The sequence below is a fragment of the Podospora pseudoanserina genome (genome assembly GCF_035222485.1).
Source record: "Podospora pseudoanserina strain CBS 124.78 chromosome 7 map unlocalized CBS124.78p_7.2, whole genome shotgun sequence".
In the NCBI taxonomy this organism is placed as follows: Eukaryota; Fungi; Ascomycota; class Sordariomycetes; order Sordariales; family Podosporaceae; genus Podospora; species Podospora pseudoanserina.
Genome location: NW_026946672.1, coordinates 991,821 through 1,007,589, shown reverse-complemented (window position 1 = coordinate 1,007,589; position 15,769 = coordinate 991,821). Strand labels below are relative to the sequence as shown.

Sequence of the window (15,769 nt, the reverse complement as noted above, 5' to 3'; positions counted from 1 at the left end):
AGAGTGGTGGAATTTGTTATCCAAGCACAGGAAAGACGTACGATGCCATCCGGCTTACACGGCATCGCAATCGTAAACGGCTCATGCAGACGGGAGCTCCCTACGGACCAAAAAGAACCCCATAAAGTGACGTATCGACCAAATAAACAAAAGACTACTGGCTACAGGCCGTTTAGTTTCTTCGGCGAAGCCCGAACAATAATAAAAAGTTAAAAACCATAGCCTCAAGCTCGGGGCCATTTCACGGCCGGTATCGCTATGGCCCTATTCCGATCTCCCATGTTCTCCATGTGGCAGCCAGCCAAAACATCAAAGAAAACTACCTAAAAGGGGCAGTTCTTTTGTCTCCTTATTGTCTAGTTGGTTTTGGGGTTCAGGAACCAAGCCTGGGCTACAAAGAAAATGACCAACCAAAGAGTGGTCATGCGATTGACTCTACTTCACTACTCATTCATCACCAGGTGGGGTCGCTGGGTCACACATCACACAACATCGAACCTTCAAGAAAACGGAAAGTTCAAGCCCAAAGTTGGGCCGCAAAAAAGACAGGCGTTTTCTTGGGTGTCACACATGCAACCCAAAGAACAGACCACACTTTGTAACCACCTTTGCGTGACACAGGGGGTGAGGGAGACAAACCACGTGGATAGGTTGGTATGTATGCTTGCTGCTGATGGGTTAGGGGAACTACTTACTTCTGACCTGCCGCTTCCGGGGAAGCACAGTATACCTTAACAACAACTCGGATTCTTCCGCAGATCACATCGGATGAACAGAAACACAAAAGGTGGGAGTACCCGAAGGGCCTGTGGTGGGGGACCATTTCTGAGACGTCTCTTCTTACCTCGGAATTGAGCAGTTGACATGTTGGTTGGTGTGGTCCCCATTCCATCTTCAGGTCAAACATCCCACATCTTCTAACCCAAGCATGGCATTTCCCCGGTATTGGTAAACCTCCGAAATCCCATCTGTATCTGTACGTTATCTTGACCTGGTATTTTATTAGGCCAATTTTGCCCCCGTCCAGTTTCCATCATCATGTGCTTGCATCTCACTCACGACATGAAACCACATCAAAACTATCTACGTCAAGCCCTAAACCTCCCTCTGGGATCACGTTGCTCTCCCATCCTTGACCGATGATGCAAACTGCCGTTCACAGGATGAACCCTTTCCCAACCTCCAAGCGGAAACCGGGTCCGGGTACTTATTAGCATGGATACGCCTTCCAGGTTATGGTTCTTGACAGCTGGACAGTAAGACGCGGGTACCCGGTTTTTTAGCGGATGGTTTTGAGGGATTTAAAACGTAGAAAGCTCGGTGCATCACAGCGGCAGCATGAAGGCATCACATCCATCGGATGATGTTGAGAAGGTCAGTCGGGGCATGAGCTACGGGTGGAGATGGTGCTAAATCGCGGCTTCGGGGGAACTGACAGCGAGCTCTCTCTTGTTGACAGCAACCGCCAGCTTGTGATTTTTGGAGATCGGTTGGGGGAATACAACGGTTGGTTGAGTGAATCTTCTGCGGCGTGGCCGGACAATTTGCTCTGCTCATCAGCCACTGAGACTAGAAGGCAAGTTGGTTGTTGCACAACGTCCAAGGAAGGTTTTTAGGGCTTCATGTTGTGCGCTGAGGGATATACTGGCAAAAAAGGGCTAGAATATGCGGTTCTTGCCTGGCCAGCACTTTGGGACTTCAGCATGTCAGTTAAGTGAGGTTTCTGGTCATAAAGGTGTTGATGATGCACCACGATGGACAGTTCCATCAACCTTGAAGTGGATATGCATCTACCCGTAATTTATGCAATCATCTGAACTTGTGCAAGCTTGGCTGAGGTCAGCAAGCGCTCTCCTGTCCACCTCCCACCTCAAGCTCCGCAAAAACGTTTCCGCGTAGCCGAACCGGACAATCCCGGTTCCATTGGTTCCAGTCAATCGCCGGATTTTGGGCAAAGCTGGAGAGCCGACGACATATCGAGAAGGACTTGACCCATTGAGACCGCCGCCATCACCATGAACTCCCTTCGCATTGCCCGCGCCGCCATCCGGGCTCGCCCGGCTCTTCTCCGCGCCCCCGTCCAGCGCAGAGGCTACGCCGAGGCCGTCAGCGACAAGGTATGTCTCTACTGCCCCTCCAGGAACCGCGCGCTTTAACATTATCTAACTTATTCCTACAGATCAAGCTTAGCTTGTCGCTTCCCCACCAGGTACGATGACGACGGACAGCACCCCGGATGTTTCTTGGTCGATTGGAGGGATATCAACATGTTTTCAAGCGAGGCCGCTGATGTTTATGCCACATAACAGGCTGTCTACAAGTCCCAGGATGTCGTCCAGGTCAACATCCCCGCCGAGTCGGGTGAGATGGGTGTCCTCGCCAACCACGTTCCTTCGATCGAGCAGCTGAAGCCCGGTGTCGTCGAGATCATTGAGGAGAGCGGCAACAAGCAGTTCTTCCGTACGTACCGCCCATCACCTCGAAACATTGGAGTCGGATAGAAAAGGGCAGAAAAAAAGGACTGGAAGCTCACACAAGAGAACGATTCTAGTTTCCGGTGGTTTTGCCGTTGTTCAGCCCAACTCCGTTCTGAGCATCAACGCCGTCGAGGGCTTCCCCCTTGAGGACTTCAGCGCCGAGGCTGTCCGCAGCCAGATTGCTGAGGCGCAAAAGGTTGCCAGCGGCAGCGGCAGCGAGCAGGAGATTGCCGAGGCCAAGATTGAGCTTGAGGTTGGTTTGATTCTAGGTGATTCTGGTTTACAAGGTGCTAACTAACTGCTGTTTTAGGTCCTCGAGACTCTCCAGGCCCACCTCAAGTAGATGTACAACCCCACCAATAAACCCTCCCTGTAGAATACGTCATCCAAAAGATTCCTATCTAGTCCAAGAGATGCTTCATGAGCCGGACTGTTATCGTCTTGAGGTTAGAGGCGGCCCGAGGTTGCATGTGCTAGGTAGTTGCTGAGTTGATCGCGGTTGCCATTGCTTATTATCTGTTGAGTAGGGGTAGTGCTATGCCGGCCCATTTGTCTGGGTCTTTCTTACCCGTTATGTCAGAGCGCGGAGTGGTAGTTTGGCTTCCCAAAAATCCGGAGGTGGACCTGCTCTCTGAATCTTCTCTTGCAAACATCCTTCCGTATATCCTAAAACCACAACATCGTTTCATTCTTAACGGAATCCGGGCACACCAGCTGGTTACCGCTACAAGGCATCCATTTCGACGCCAGCATACTTTAGTGTGTTTATGTTACTGGCTGACGAATACTGTGATGCTTTATTTTCCATCATTTTCTCGCATTGCCACGCCCTCGCCTGCCAACAGCCGCTCGAGCCCCAGGTTAGGGAAGACGGGAGACCGACTAGTGCCGATTCAGCGAGAACATCAACAACTGTCCCCTGCTGTTCCTGAAGGCACGACAAAGACGCGGACATCTCAGCCATTGCTTGAGCGAGGCGTATCGAGGTCGGATCGTTTGCTGAGTACGAGAGATAGGCAGGGTGAACTTGTTTGTTGACCTCTTTTTTCCAGCGTGTTGGTTTTGTGTTTTTTTTACTGACGCTCTACTGGGATACACAGCAACAAGGCGCATCGGAAGCCTGCTTCGACCGGCCGGGTAACCATAGTTCTTGTACCCTTTCTATCAGGGTTACTGTCCGCCCTGCTTCAAGCTCTCACCAAAAACAACAACAAGAACAACCTCCTCTTCCCTCGGTGCCTGAGGTTAAAGAAAAGATGCCACGCCCTCGCGAGATCTCGGAGCCTTCGCTGGCAAGCTTCGTCAGCGGTGGGACATCCCAGAGCGGGCGGAGGATCGCTGCCATGGAGCTGTTTGAGCAGTACAATATTTCCAGACCGTCGGGCTAGTTGTCTGAGGATGAGGCTGACAGTCATGATGCCGGTCTGTACCTTGATCGAGAGATGGAGAATATGGGAGGAAGAGGAGGAGGAGATGGAGACCAAAAGGATATGAGGGGAAGACCAAGGGAGCCGGCGGTGACGGTTTGTCATGTTTGTGGAGACAGAGTTAGGCCGCAGTTGTATTGTCCTTCTTGTGGGCATCCTTTGTGTGGGAGGTGCAGGAAGGAACCTTCTCCGCAGAATAAACAGGAGATGGGAAGTGTGAATGGGGATGGTGGTGGTGAGAAGCATGGACAGGGGGGGGTAGGGGATGAGGTTGAAAGGGTGAGTGTGGCTGTTGCTACTGGATTGCCTTCACCTGCTGCTGCTACGACGCCTGATGGGGAGGGAGGGGGGCTGGTGGAGGTTGTCAGGAAGTCGAATGGGGAGATCATTGCTGTTGAGAAGAGGCGGCCCGTGGTAGGTTTGTTTCTTTGCCTTTGGTTAGGGATATGCTGACAGCAATGACAGAAGACGAATCCGTTCGTCATTGCTGACCAGATTGCCAGAAAGGTTTCGGATCCCCAAGTCAGCAGCACAACTATTCCTGTCGTTGCCATGCCTCCTGTCTCGAAGCTGCCCAAGTATGATCTTACCACTGTTGTTGACCGCAAGCATTGTGTACCTGTTGCTCCGTCTGACGCCGCCGAACATCCCCGGATTCAACAGAGCCAGAGGGAGCCCCACCCTGAGAGACTGTCACACAGTTATGCTAGCTCGTCAAGGGGCTCGTCGGTTGTCCCGCCCCCCTCACCTGGAGTTCCAAGCAATAGTGCACGTATGCTTGCTGCCGCTGAAGAGAGGGAGGAGGAAAGGACTGCTGCTCTGCAGGCTAAGGATGGTCCTCATGTTCACCGCCCGGAGCGGGAGCCAGATCCTACTACGCCTTCTCCGACATTTCTGGCGTCCAATGATAGAGCTCACGTCTTGCAGCACCAGGCGAGACGGGAAAAGGAGAGGACTACGCCTCCTGTTTTGAGACGGGTCAAGGTTCTTGCTCAGACAAATAAGTCCGGGGCATTGCAGCAGGTTCTTCAGGTCGATGTGGACAGTGGTGGTTCTGCTCAGGACAATAGTGGGATGGAGACTGGGGGAGGTCGTAAGAGTAGTGGCAAGTCTATTCCTCGTGCTAGAGTGACTAGCCCGCCTGCCTGGCTCAAGGGCACTGGCCCCTTTTCCTCTTCTTCTGCTGCTTCTGCTGCTTCGGTGGCCGCTCAACCGGGGAGTATTGCTGGGAGATTGAAAAAGGTGGGGTTGGATTCGAGCAAGACGAAGAGTAGTCCGCAGTTGGGTCAGCAGTCACTGGGGGGAAAGAAGAAGGAGGGGAGGGGTACGACGGATTCCACTGCTACTGTTACTGTGGTGAGACCTGGTGGTGATGGAGATGCACGGCGGGGATCAAACTCGCAGGTGTCGCCTGGGGGGCTTGGGAGACGGGGTGAGGGACAGAAACAACAAGAACAACAGCTGAGGAGTTATCCTTTTCCTCCTGGACAGCAGAAGCAGCAGTCTGGTGGTCAACAACAACATCATTCTCATGAGTCGTCTGGGTTTTGGAAGGTGCCGTCTTCTGTGAATATGAGTATGGCTGCTGGGGCTGGGGCTGGGGCTAGGGCTGCTTCAAAGGCGACGAGTGAGGCTACGATTGATGGGAGTAACCGGCTTGGTGGAGGAGGCCGGCGAGAGAGGAGTAGTGTTGGGGGGACTGCAACAGGTCCTGCGGGGACGGGGACGGTGATGGTGGCGGGGGATGAGGATGATGATGTTGGGATTCAAGGGTTGACGATTGTGTTGCATTTGAGGGGGAAGGATGATTTGGTGATTAGTACTGATTTGACTAGGGAGGGGGGAGCTGGGACGGAGGGGGGCCAGGAGGGAACGGGCCGAGTATTGGGAGTAGTTGGTCGGTGGGGATGAGTGCGGTTGGGAGTGGGCTGGGATATGAGGGTGGGAGGGGGTGCGTTTGAAAGATTGGGATATTGTTATTGCTTGGTTGGGGTGCTAGTTTGGTGAAAGGGTCCGGAAAAGCTGAAGTATAAGAATATAATTAGGTACACAGGCAGTGATGGGTGAAGGGAGGTAGGTGGAATGAACATTGTTTAGTCCTGTCTCTACGTTGAATACAACTATATTGCATCTTTATGTCCTTGGAGGCTGCTATTCACACTCGAAGGTCTACACCAAAGCAACAGAATCCATGCACCCAAACCCAGCCGCCACACCCCCCTCCTCGCTCTGATCCCCCTTTGTCCTTAGTAGGTAACCCGCCTCTTCGTTGTGTTTGACTTGGCCGGTCTTCTGATCCCACAAACAAGTCCCGTACACCCCCAACTCGCAAATCACGCCCCCCTGCTCCAGCTTCCCCTGTCTCAGGATGGTATTCTGCACCGCGGGCGGCGTGATGAGCTCCATCAGAATAAAACTATTCCAGTGCTCCTCGGGCACCTTCTTCAGCTGCTCCGGGATGGCGCCCTTGTAAAAGTTGTTTCCGCCGCCTTCCCTCTGGGGCTTCATGACGTACTTTAGACACTCTTTCGGGTCGGTGGCCAGGCGCCGGGCTTCCCTCCCTGCGGGGGAGGAGCTGTCCAGGGGGTAGATGTTTGTGAAGGTCCGCCACAACGCGGAAGATTTTTCTTCGTCGGGGATGAATTTGGCGAGGGTGGAAGGGCCGGGAGGGGTGGCGAGGACTTGTTGTACCTTTTTCATGCCGGCTAGCTGGGTTAGGATTGTGGGACAGGGAATCGTGTTGGAGGTTTCGATTCTGCGGCGGGCGAGCCAGGATGAGGGGGTGGGGTAGTCGTTTGGTCCGTAGCCTGCGCGGAGGTAGGTGACGGCTACTTCGAAGATTTGGGAGGGGTTGTGGGGGAGGTGGTAGAGGAGTTGGCGGAGGGGGGTGGGGGAGAGGGTGGTGTGGGTTAGGAGTTGGGAGAAGGGGAGGCGGAAGACGGGGATGGAGGATTGTTGGAGGGAGTATTCTAGGTGGCGTTGGTCGAAGATGTTGCGTTCGCCGTCTTGGACGATGAAAAGGATGCAGGTTGGGTGGTTGAGGATTGAGGGCCCGTAGGCTTCGTAGGCGGCGCGGAGGCCGGCGGCGAGAGAGTGGGCGGAGGTGTTGGGGGGGAGGTTGAGGGTGTTGGGGGGAATGGGGGTGGTTAGGAGGGGGTACTCTGTTTTTGATAGGTGTCTGGAGCGGGTGTTAGTATCATATGAGTGAGTGCTTGAGGTGGCAAGGGGATAGGTACTGATGGAGCAGCGAGGTTTGAGCAGAGAGCCCTCCAAAGGAAGAGGCTATCGTGTTGAACTCAACCTGTTTAATTTGGAGGTGGTCACCGTCTTGGTGAACCATGTAGTCTGACCGGAAAAGACCAAGAGAGAGGTTCTAACACACGGTTTTTAGCAGGGGTCATTACACCAGCCAGACAGTGACCTACCTGAACATAGCCTTCCTCTTTTACTTTGAGATGAATCTCCCAAAGCTTGGCAATAAAATCATCACCACCGGCAACCCTAACATGGTCAGTATTAAGATTGATATCTCAGCAGTTGTGTTGGCAGCTTACTCTTGAACAAGACGGCCCAAAAACTCCTCATCCTGACTGATTCGAGCATACAACTCATTGTAGTTCGTCTGGATTGCCTTTGCCTCCTCGAAGCAGCTTTTTGGGAATGGACTTGGGAAAAGCGTGACAGGGGCATTGATAGCCAGAATTCCCTCAGGGTCTTGATTCTGGCCTACCAATGCAGGAGGAGGACGGACGGCAAGCCCATTGGCGATTGACCAATCCTTGATAGTCTGAGACAGTCTTTCTGTCTCCAGACCTGCATCTAGAGCTGGGGGATAGGGGGCGTTTGAAGTCATGGTGGAATTCCTTTCTATGCTTGGTGTTAGCTTGGCCAAGAACTTTGTCAGTGGCGGACTGAGAAGTGCTCGATGGTAACATCGGCGTGAGCAGGAGAAAGGGGCAGTTTTGAAGCGCTTACAAAGCAAAATATTGCAATCGACAGGTCGTCTGAAAATTGGAGAAATCACTCGTTCTTGGACTAGGATAAAGTACGAGATGAAAACAGTCATGCGTATTCCACAATCTACCAACAGACATATACCAAGTATCTGTTTTAAGCCGTTGCTGGACGGAGTTGCCGCCCGAAGTTCGGCGGTTGCTCAAACAGCGTTCCCCAGAAAAGAGAGAGTGTGGGTCCCCATGAGGTTGCGGAGCCGTCCCATGAGCAACTCGGCCATTTGGAGTTCAACACGGCAAATGTACACTACAAAAACTCTTTACCCAAGAGAAGCCGTAGAGTGCTCCTGCCAGTTGAAAACCTCGCCCGAGCTTTTACACCCAGCTGCTGCCCTTACCAAGGGTCTCGCCTTCCACCATCACCTCATCAACCATGGCGGGGTTAGTTGATGTTCACATGCTACCCTTATCGAAGCTTATTCGCGACTCATGCTGCCAGACAGTCACCCTGCGTGTTAGATTAACACCTATCTTAAGCCTCCCATGAGTCGTTCTTTACACTGGAAGCCATTTATTCACTTCAGTGATTGATCTTTGCACCCACTTATATTCACAATATTATTATTTCCTCTCTCTTCGAGAGCATTTGCCTGCCTGAAAAATACTTGCTATTGTTTATCGAGAGCCGGAGCACAGACCTTATCGCACAAAGCAGGCAATCACGAACCTAATTATGAATTAGAATGCTAACACCATATTCCAGGGTTAATTCAATCAACGTGACCACCCGTCACCACTTCTCGACCACTACAAACCCTACATTCACGTTCCACTCGTCGACCAACCTCCACCACGCGACTGCCTATCGGCGATTATCGTCATCTCGATATTGATTCTGAGATCCTGTTGTGAGGAACCTGAGAAGCAAGTCGACAAATCACTTGACTCACGACACCTCATGGTCCTTCGTTTGATTGACAGAGTCGCATATTTATCACCATCATCATCGCATCACCGCCAACCTGCCCCCACCCAAAGAGCCATAGTCTCCCATCGATTATAGTGGCTTGAAAGCAAGTCGAACCTTTTTTCTCTGATTTCAGCGTCCCCGATTCCTCTTTCTTTGCTCGCATCGTTACGGCGTTTGATCTGGTTATGAGCGGTGTTCATAGCAATCATTAATAGTATGCTTGTGAGTAAACTCCATTGGTTCCTTGTCTTTGAGTATCATCTCTAGAGCTTTTGTTGGGCCTGTTTGTGACAGGCACCTCCATTTATACTCTCTCTGATCCAAGCTATCAAGCCACTAAGCCACATGAACAGATGCAAAGTCTAACATAGAGCAGCAGATAGGTCAGTTGTGAACATGGAAGGGGAAGACGTACACGATCCCTTTTTGTGGGACGAGGAGCGACTCATACAAGAACTGTGCCATTCGACTCGCCAATGGAGGGCAAGGGCCCCCAAGCGGCCTCTGGACCTTGCCGCCCTTGAAGCGAAGCTCAGAGAGGGCGGGGTTGATGGCGCATCTTTCCTAACTTACCCTGAAGAGTTCGGCATTCACAACATGTTTGCAGAATTGGGCATCAAGATATTGCCCCATCAACAATTCTTGCAGCATATCATCAATGAACTAAAGGAATCAAGTGCTGGGTATCGCGATTACATACGTCAGCAAGATGACGGGGACGACCATGGCAGTATCTACATCAAGCGAGAGCCTCATCCGCCCAGTAGCTTTGAGCCTCCAGCCAGAGGATCTCCAGATGCCAAGCCCCGTCTGGATATGGATCGCGCAATGCAGGCTGCGATTGCCTTTCAACTTGGGGCATCAGGACCAAGTGGTGTTTTGTCTCCAGCGCTATCACCTGCTGTGGACCCGCGGGTTGGAGGTCTGGGAGACATCAACGAAAACCCAGAGGACAACAGCATCGCAGGGTCGGAACCCATGGACATTGATAGTGTTTCGGACAACGGAAGCCCGGCAGTAGTCGAACAGCAACCTATCGCCCCAGAAGAACCCCCTCGGAAAAAGAGGAGAGTAGCGCCTACACTGATATCATCAGAGCCCATGCATGCCAGACCTGTGCTTGCTCCTACAGAGGGAGATGCCTTCACGAGGCTCACAACCATCTTTGGGTATCAAGCCTCCCCATGCTGGCTCGATCCTGGATCCTTGACCCCGGCCGAGATACTCAACCTGAATCCTTCAGATGAAGTGGATGACAATGGGGACTTTGCTCATGGTTATCACGATCACCCCCCGGGCCGTCGAAGACAGGTTTGGGGAGCCATGAAACGTCACTACCTCTCCGTCCGGCCACAGAGGACCCTTGAAGTTCCGCAGGACGAAAGAGAAGAATCTCCGTTGCCAGTCTTTGGTCAGTCTGACGATGAGGAGAGCATGGATTCCGATGAATGGGAGGAATATCAGCAAGAAGAAGAAGAGCGAGAGAGGATGAAGGTTCTACGGCAGCAAGAAGCTGCTTCAGTGTTGAGCAACGATAAAGCCCAGGTTGTCATTGCAGATGTCATCGAGGAACTCGAGGCGCGTTGGGTTGCTGAACAACAGCCCAAACAGGACCGCAGAGCGCACAACATTTGGGAGAGCGCAAGACGGAACCCAAATAGAGAAGCCTACATCAAGTCCATCAAAAAGCTCAAGGATGAGGCTGCGAAACGCATCCCGAAGTTCAGAAAGCAAATCTTGACGGAGAAGTGGAAGTCTGACGAGATGCTTCGTAAGATGGCGTCGGACTACTTGGAGCAGAGCGTCTTCGAGAAATGCTACCAGTGTTGGCTGCTTGGAGTGCTTGAGAGCCCGAGACGCCCACCCAAGCCTGCCGCTTTGCCTCGGCCAATGCCTCGGCCCAAGAAACAACAAGAGTTAGCGGAAGATGAAGAGGATCTGGCCAGCAGCGACTCCGAGACAGATGACTTCTTGGACGATAGCGACGACAAGGTCATGATTTCAAACGACTTGATGGAAGTTGAGCCTATATCCGACTCTCTACAAGAGCCCGACACCGATATGCAAGATTCTTCACCGGGAAAAATCAAGACCAAGCTGGCCCTTGCACCCTCAACACCTCGTCGGCTTGCTTCGTCCCGAGAGGTTATCCTAATTGAGGATTCACCCTTGATCTCACCTACTGATGGGATCCCGGAATTCACCGATCGACTGAGCCTCGAAAAAATGGGCGAAATGGGCGCCGATTATTGGGCTAAGGCCAATGATGCCGAACGTCTTCTCGCAGCCATCCTTTGTCAATGGACTGAACAGAAAAGGGAGAGGCTCCTTAAGGTGGTCGGCCCTTTCGGACACAAGGAGATTTGGGAAGAGCACTTGAAGCCAGCGATCGATACCAATGGCACAGTTGCTAGGGTTGGCACAACTGAACTCCTACTCTGTCAACTGTTCGACGCGTTTCTTGAGTGCTCCGCAAAGAGGCTGGCCCGGACAACGATTCGAAAAATTACCCTGAGGCAGCTTGAGCAAAGCGCTGGTGTAAAATTTCAGACCTTCTACACCCATTTGAAAAAGTTGCTTGTGTTGTTCAGGACCGAAAAGCCACATTTTGGCCACACAAGGTCTTTGGCGCCCACCACGCCCACAAAGTCTCCGGCAGTCAAAACGCCCATCAAAAGTGAACCTTCTCAAGTGGCGGCCTCTGAGAAGCCAGTCGAGGAATTGGTTTCCCAAGACCCATCCGAAGGAGGGGTGCCTCAAGACCCGGCTGACGCCACGCTCACCCTTGCCGACGAAGTTGAGGCAGTGTTATCCGACGAAGAAGTGCCGCTATCTAAGAAGAAACGGAAACGGAAACAGAAAGTTAACCAAGAGGCCAAAAATCTACGGGTCACTACTCAGCAGCAGCTCGTAGAGTTTGGCCGCCGCCGGCGCCGGTTACACGAAGAAATTGCTACCAATGGCATCGTGCCTAGTACCATGGCCCGACTCATCGTCAACGAAACAAAGAAAGACGACGAGCCTTTGATCTTTATCAACGCTTACACCGGCAGCAGGATCAAAGACCATCAAATTGATGGTGTGCGCTTCATGTGGAACCAGGTTGTGGTGAGTGGCCAGGGCTGCCTCCTTGCGCATACCATGGGTCTGGGCAAAACAATGCAGGTCATCACTTTGTTAGTGGTCATTGCCGAAGCAGCAGCGTCCGATGACCCCGCGGTTGTCGAACAGATTCCGGAGAAACTACGGCGATCCAGGACATTGATTCTCTGTCCATCGGGGCTCGTGGATAACTGGGTTGATGAGGTGAACATGTGGGCACCGGAAGGCTCACTGGGACCAGTATACAAAGTGGACGCATCATTGACGGCATACGTTCGCGTAGAAGTCGTCAAGAAATGGGCCTCAGGCGGTGGGGTTCTCATCGTCGGATATAGTCTCTTTGGCAACCTCGTTGAGGATGAGGAGCTGGAGAAGCTTCTGCAAGAAAAACCCAACATTGTTGTTGGGGATGAGACCCATCTCATCAAGAATCAGAACACCAAGCGGTCACGAGCAGCCGCACACTTTCACACCAAGAGCCGCATCGCCATGACGGGGTCACCACTGACCAACAACGTCATGGATTATTACGCCATGATCAACTGGGTTTCGCCGGGCTACTTGTCGGACATTGAAGAGTTCAGGTCCAGGTTCGGCAATCCAATCAAGGAAGGGCTTTATGCAGATAGTAACCCTTCGGCAAAGAGGCAAGCGAGGAAACTGCTTGTCATCTTGAAGGAGACTATGAGCCCCAAGGTTCATCGAAGGGATGTTCAAGTTCTCCGAGACGAGCTTCCCACGAAAAAGGAGTTTATCATAATGCTGCCCTTGACCCCGCTCCAGAGGACACTCTATGAAATCTACATCGAGCGTGTCAACAATCCGACAATTACGGGTAGCGACAAATCATCCGCACAGGTTTGGAGCATGGTTGCCAAGCTTGGTACTGTCCTGGCGCACCCCAGGATCTTCAAGACGGTGGCCGAAAGGCAAAAGGACGCCAAGGGAAAGGCGAAGAGCGGGAAATCCGAGGACGAAGATGAGCTTATTTTGCCTCAGGATATCCTAAGTGAACTCTTGACCCCGACGACTTGCCGAGACATTGATAAAGACGCTCACTCGTACAAGATCGTCGCACTCATGTTTCTCTTGGGGGAATTTCGCAAGCTGGGCGACAAGGCACTCATCTTCACCCAAAGTATCCCGGCGCTGGACTTTCTTGAGAGCATCTTCAAGCGGAGGCAGATCGGATACCAGCGCCTTGATGGCCATACCCCAATCAATACGCGTCAAGCATCGATCAAGAAGTTCAACAGCAACGATTCGGCCGACGTGTATCTGATTTCCACAAAAGCTGGTGGTGTTGGGCTCAACATTTATGGGGCCAACAGAGTGATCATCCTGGACTTCAAGTATTCGCCAACCGATGAACAGCAGGCTATTAGCCGGGCATACCGACTAGGTCAGACCAAGCCGGTGTATGTCTATTGGTTGATGATAGGAGGCACCTTCGAGGCAACAATCCACAAGAGCGCCATCTTCAAGACGCAGCTCGCCTCCCGGGTCATCGATAAGAAGAACCCGGCCCCTTACGCTACTCGCCTTAAGGAGTACTTTGTACTGCCGCAGACAGTGGACCAGGAGGACCTTCAAGATGCCTATGGCCAGGATACCGTTCTTGACGCTCTCCTGAACAGCGCTGAGGTGGGACCCCTAGTCCGCAAGGTTACATCTACGGAGACATTTGAGAAGGAAGAGACATATGAACTTCCTCCAGAGGACCAGGAGGAAGCGAAGAAGGAGGTTGCCCTTGCCCTCCTGAGGCTCACAGACCCAGAGGCGTATGAGGCTGAGAAACTCCGGCTCGACAGAGAGCGATATGGGTGGCAGCCCCAGCCCGCTGTCCAGTCAAACACAATGTGGATGATCAACAAAGGCATTAGAACTGCTCAAGCCAATCTTGCCCACAACTCAGTCTTGCCACGATTGAGGGACAACTTTGGTCAGATGGTGCCTTCCAGTACGACGCCAATACCAATTCCCCGACAGTATCTCCAACAGTACCGGCAGCTCGGCCGCCCCAACACACTAGGGTCTGCTCCTGTTAGACCTGTGCTTGGAGCAGCTCCGGCACCCAGCTTTACACTTCCAAACTCGGATCTACAGCCTGTCCTTGGATCGGGGTCGTTTGCCAAGTACCCAGCTGACGAACATGCCCTATCGTCGCATGCGACGCCCTCAGCCACACCACAGGTCAACCCGAGTTTAGTCGCCGGTCCGTTTGGCACTCAGCCAGTCGAAACCTTAGCTGCTTCTAATCCGGCTCCTCCTCATCCAGCTCCTCGTAACACTCCTCCTACTCCGGCTCAAAAACCAGCTGCTTCTGCTCTGGCGCCTCCTAATAAAGCGCCGTCTCCCATGTCTCAGAAGGCTCTGTCACATGCTCATGTCTCTGGGAGTCAACAACCTCAGTCAACCACCCCATCGTTGATCATCCCCCTCCCGGGGGCTTCGGCGTCAGTCACTGATTCAGCGAGGCCCGACCTTCCAGACCTACGACGGATCTACCAAGCGCTTTGTGAGGAAGGGAAAGAGGTTGTTTTTACGCCAGATGCCGTTATGCAAGGCGTTGAACAAGCACTGCAGGAGAAAGGGTTCAGCTATAAGACCTTCCCTGCTAGAGACAAGTGGCAATACCTACAAAAGTGCTGCAGGTTACATGCACGTTTTGCAGAAGCCATGCTTTCGGGCTACATTCAACCTGACCAGCTGGCCACTCGGGAGCGGCGGGACTTGCAAACTATGGTTACCCGGCTCAATGGCTTGGCCGAGGACGACTTCAAGCGCGAAGTCTGGGGCTCCCAAGTCGTCCGCAATAACGTATGGCCCGACACCACCCAATTTCAACAAGTTTCATTTTCTTCTCAAGATCATCAAGCAACATCAGCTGACACGCAAATCATTAACTGCAGCAAGCAGCAACAGTAGCACAGCAAAAGCCGCGACCGTCGTCGAAGGTGAAGGACGAAAGTCCAGTCACCAAGGTGAAGAAGGACAAGGAGAAGGCGTCAGAATCGATGCCTAAACGGCCACGAGATTCGAAGGGGCCTAAAACCCCCAACATTGGACCGGGGCCGAGAGGACGGCAGCAGCCTGTCCGACCCGGAGATTCAGCCGCCTCGCCGTTTTTAATTGACTGAGCTAACCGAATTACGCCCCAAATTCAGCAGTCGATCGATGTTCCCCCTCACATTTCGCGGTTTGCCTTTGTTTTTTCATCATCTTCAACCTCTATTTCCTTTTCGAGATGATACCCTTGGGCTGCTTTACCCACATTGACGATTTGCATCGGCGTTTGGGGAAGAGGGTGGTTTAATTGGGGTGGCGGGGGCTTGATGATGGAGCTGAGCGGTATTCAGAGTAAGGAAACGATAATGGCCATCGTCTATCTAATGACTCATCTTGCAGCCAGGTTTGGGGGGGCAATCATTTGGAACGGCGTGGGAAAGGGTATAGGGGGGTCAATGGTACATATTTACGTTTGGGTTCGCGTTGGTAGTTAGGGTGGCTTTGGGGTTACGGGACATGTGGTATTAGATGTAAATAGAAGGGCACAAATGTAGCTTATGGGTCAGTGGGTGCGGGGGAGAACAGCATGGGGGGAGATGTTGCAACTGTGTACAATGCGTAGCCATGAAAATACGATCGAGGTGTTTTATACAGAAGAGCGTAGCTGTTGCGGTGGGAACACTCATGTGACATGGCAGTGCTTAACATGTTCCATATCTATGCTTCTTGTCTTTTGCCAATTCCTCACCGTGTGGCTGTGCTGAGTGAGCAAGGTCTTGCTTCATGTTACTTATGTATAATAAATGTCGATGAGATCAAGCTGTTGTGAAT

General features: G+C 52.4%; 4 protein-coding genes across 4 annotated transcripts; 3 read left to right on the top strand and 1 right to left on the bottom strand.

Annotated features, from left to right (window-relative positions):
- Positions 1–904: 904 nt before the first annotated feature.
- ATP16 (delta subunit of the central stalk of mitochondrial F1F0 ATP synthase, atp16) lies at positions 905–2,820 on the top strand (the record flags this gene model as incomplete). Its single annotated transcript, XM_062949878.1, has 6 exons — positions 905–948; positions 1,007–2,117; positions 2,180–2,209; positions 2,310–2,460; positions 2,552–2,730; positions 2,788–2,820. The coding sequence occupies exons 2-6, from the start codon at positions 2,016–2,018 to the stop codon at positions 2,818–2,820; spliced, it is 495 nt and encodes a 164-aa protein (XP_062796078.1). The 5' UTR covers positions 905–948; positions 1,007–2,015.
- A 1,099-nt stretch (positions 2,821–3,919) lies between these two features.
- QC764_702175 (uncharacterized protein) lies at positions 3,920–5,815 on the top strand (the record flags this gene model as incomplete). The annotated part of the gene is made up of 2 exons (XM_062949879.1): positions 3,920–4,318; positions 4,370–5,815. 2 exons carry the CDS (start codon positions 3,920–3,922, stop codon positions 5,813–5,815), a joined length of 1,845 nt encoding a protein of 614 aa, XP_062796077.1.
- Positions 5,816–5,983: 168 nt separating this feature from the next.
- Positions 5,984–8,144, bottom strand: GSH2 (Glutathione synthetase). The gene is made up of 5 exons (XM_062949880.1): positions 7,880–8,144; positions 7,459–7,787; positions 7,330–7,405; positions 7,141–7,277; positions 5,984–7,082 (listed from the first exon to the last, which is right to left on the bottom strand). The coding sequence occupies exons 2-5, from the start codon at positions 7,755–7,757 to the stop codon at positions 6,074–6,076; spliced, it is 1,521 nt and encodes a 506-aa protein (XP_062796076.1). The 5' UTR covers positions 7,758–7,787; positions 7,880–8,144; the 3' UTR covers positions 5,984–6,073.
- Positions 8,145–9,012: 868 nt separating this feature from the next.
- QC764_702190 (uncharacterized protein) lies at positions 9,013–15,069 on the top strand (the record flags this gene model as incomplete). The annotated part of the gene is made up of 3 exons (XM_062949881.1): positions 9,013–9,019; positions 9,207–14,749; positions 14,842–15,069. The coding sequence occupies 3 exons, from the start codon at positions 9,013–9,015 to the stop codon at positions 15,067–15,069; spliced, it is 5,778 nt and encodes a 1,925-aa protein (XP_062796075.1).
- Positions 15,070–15,769: the final 700 nt, after the last annotated feature.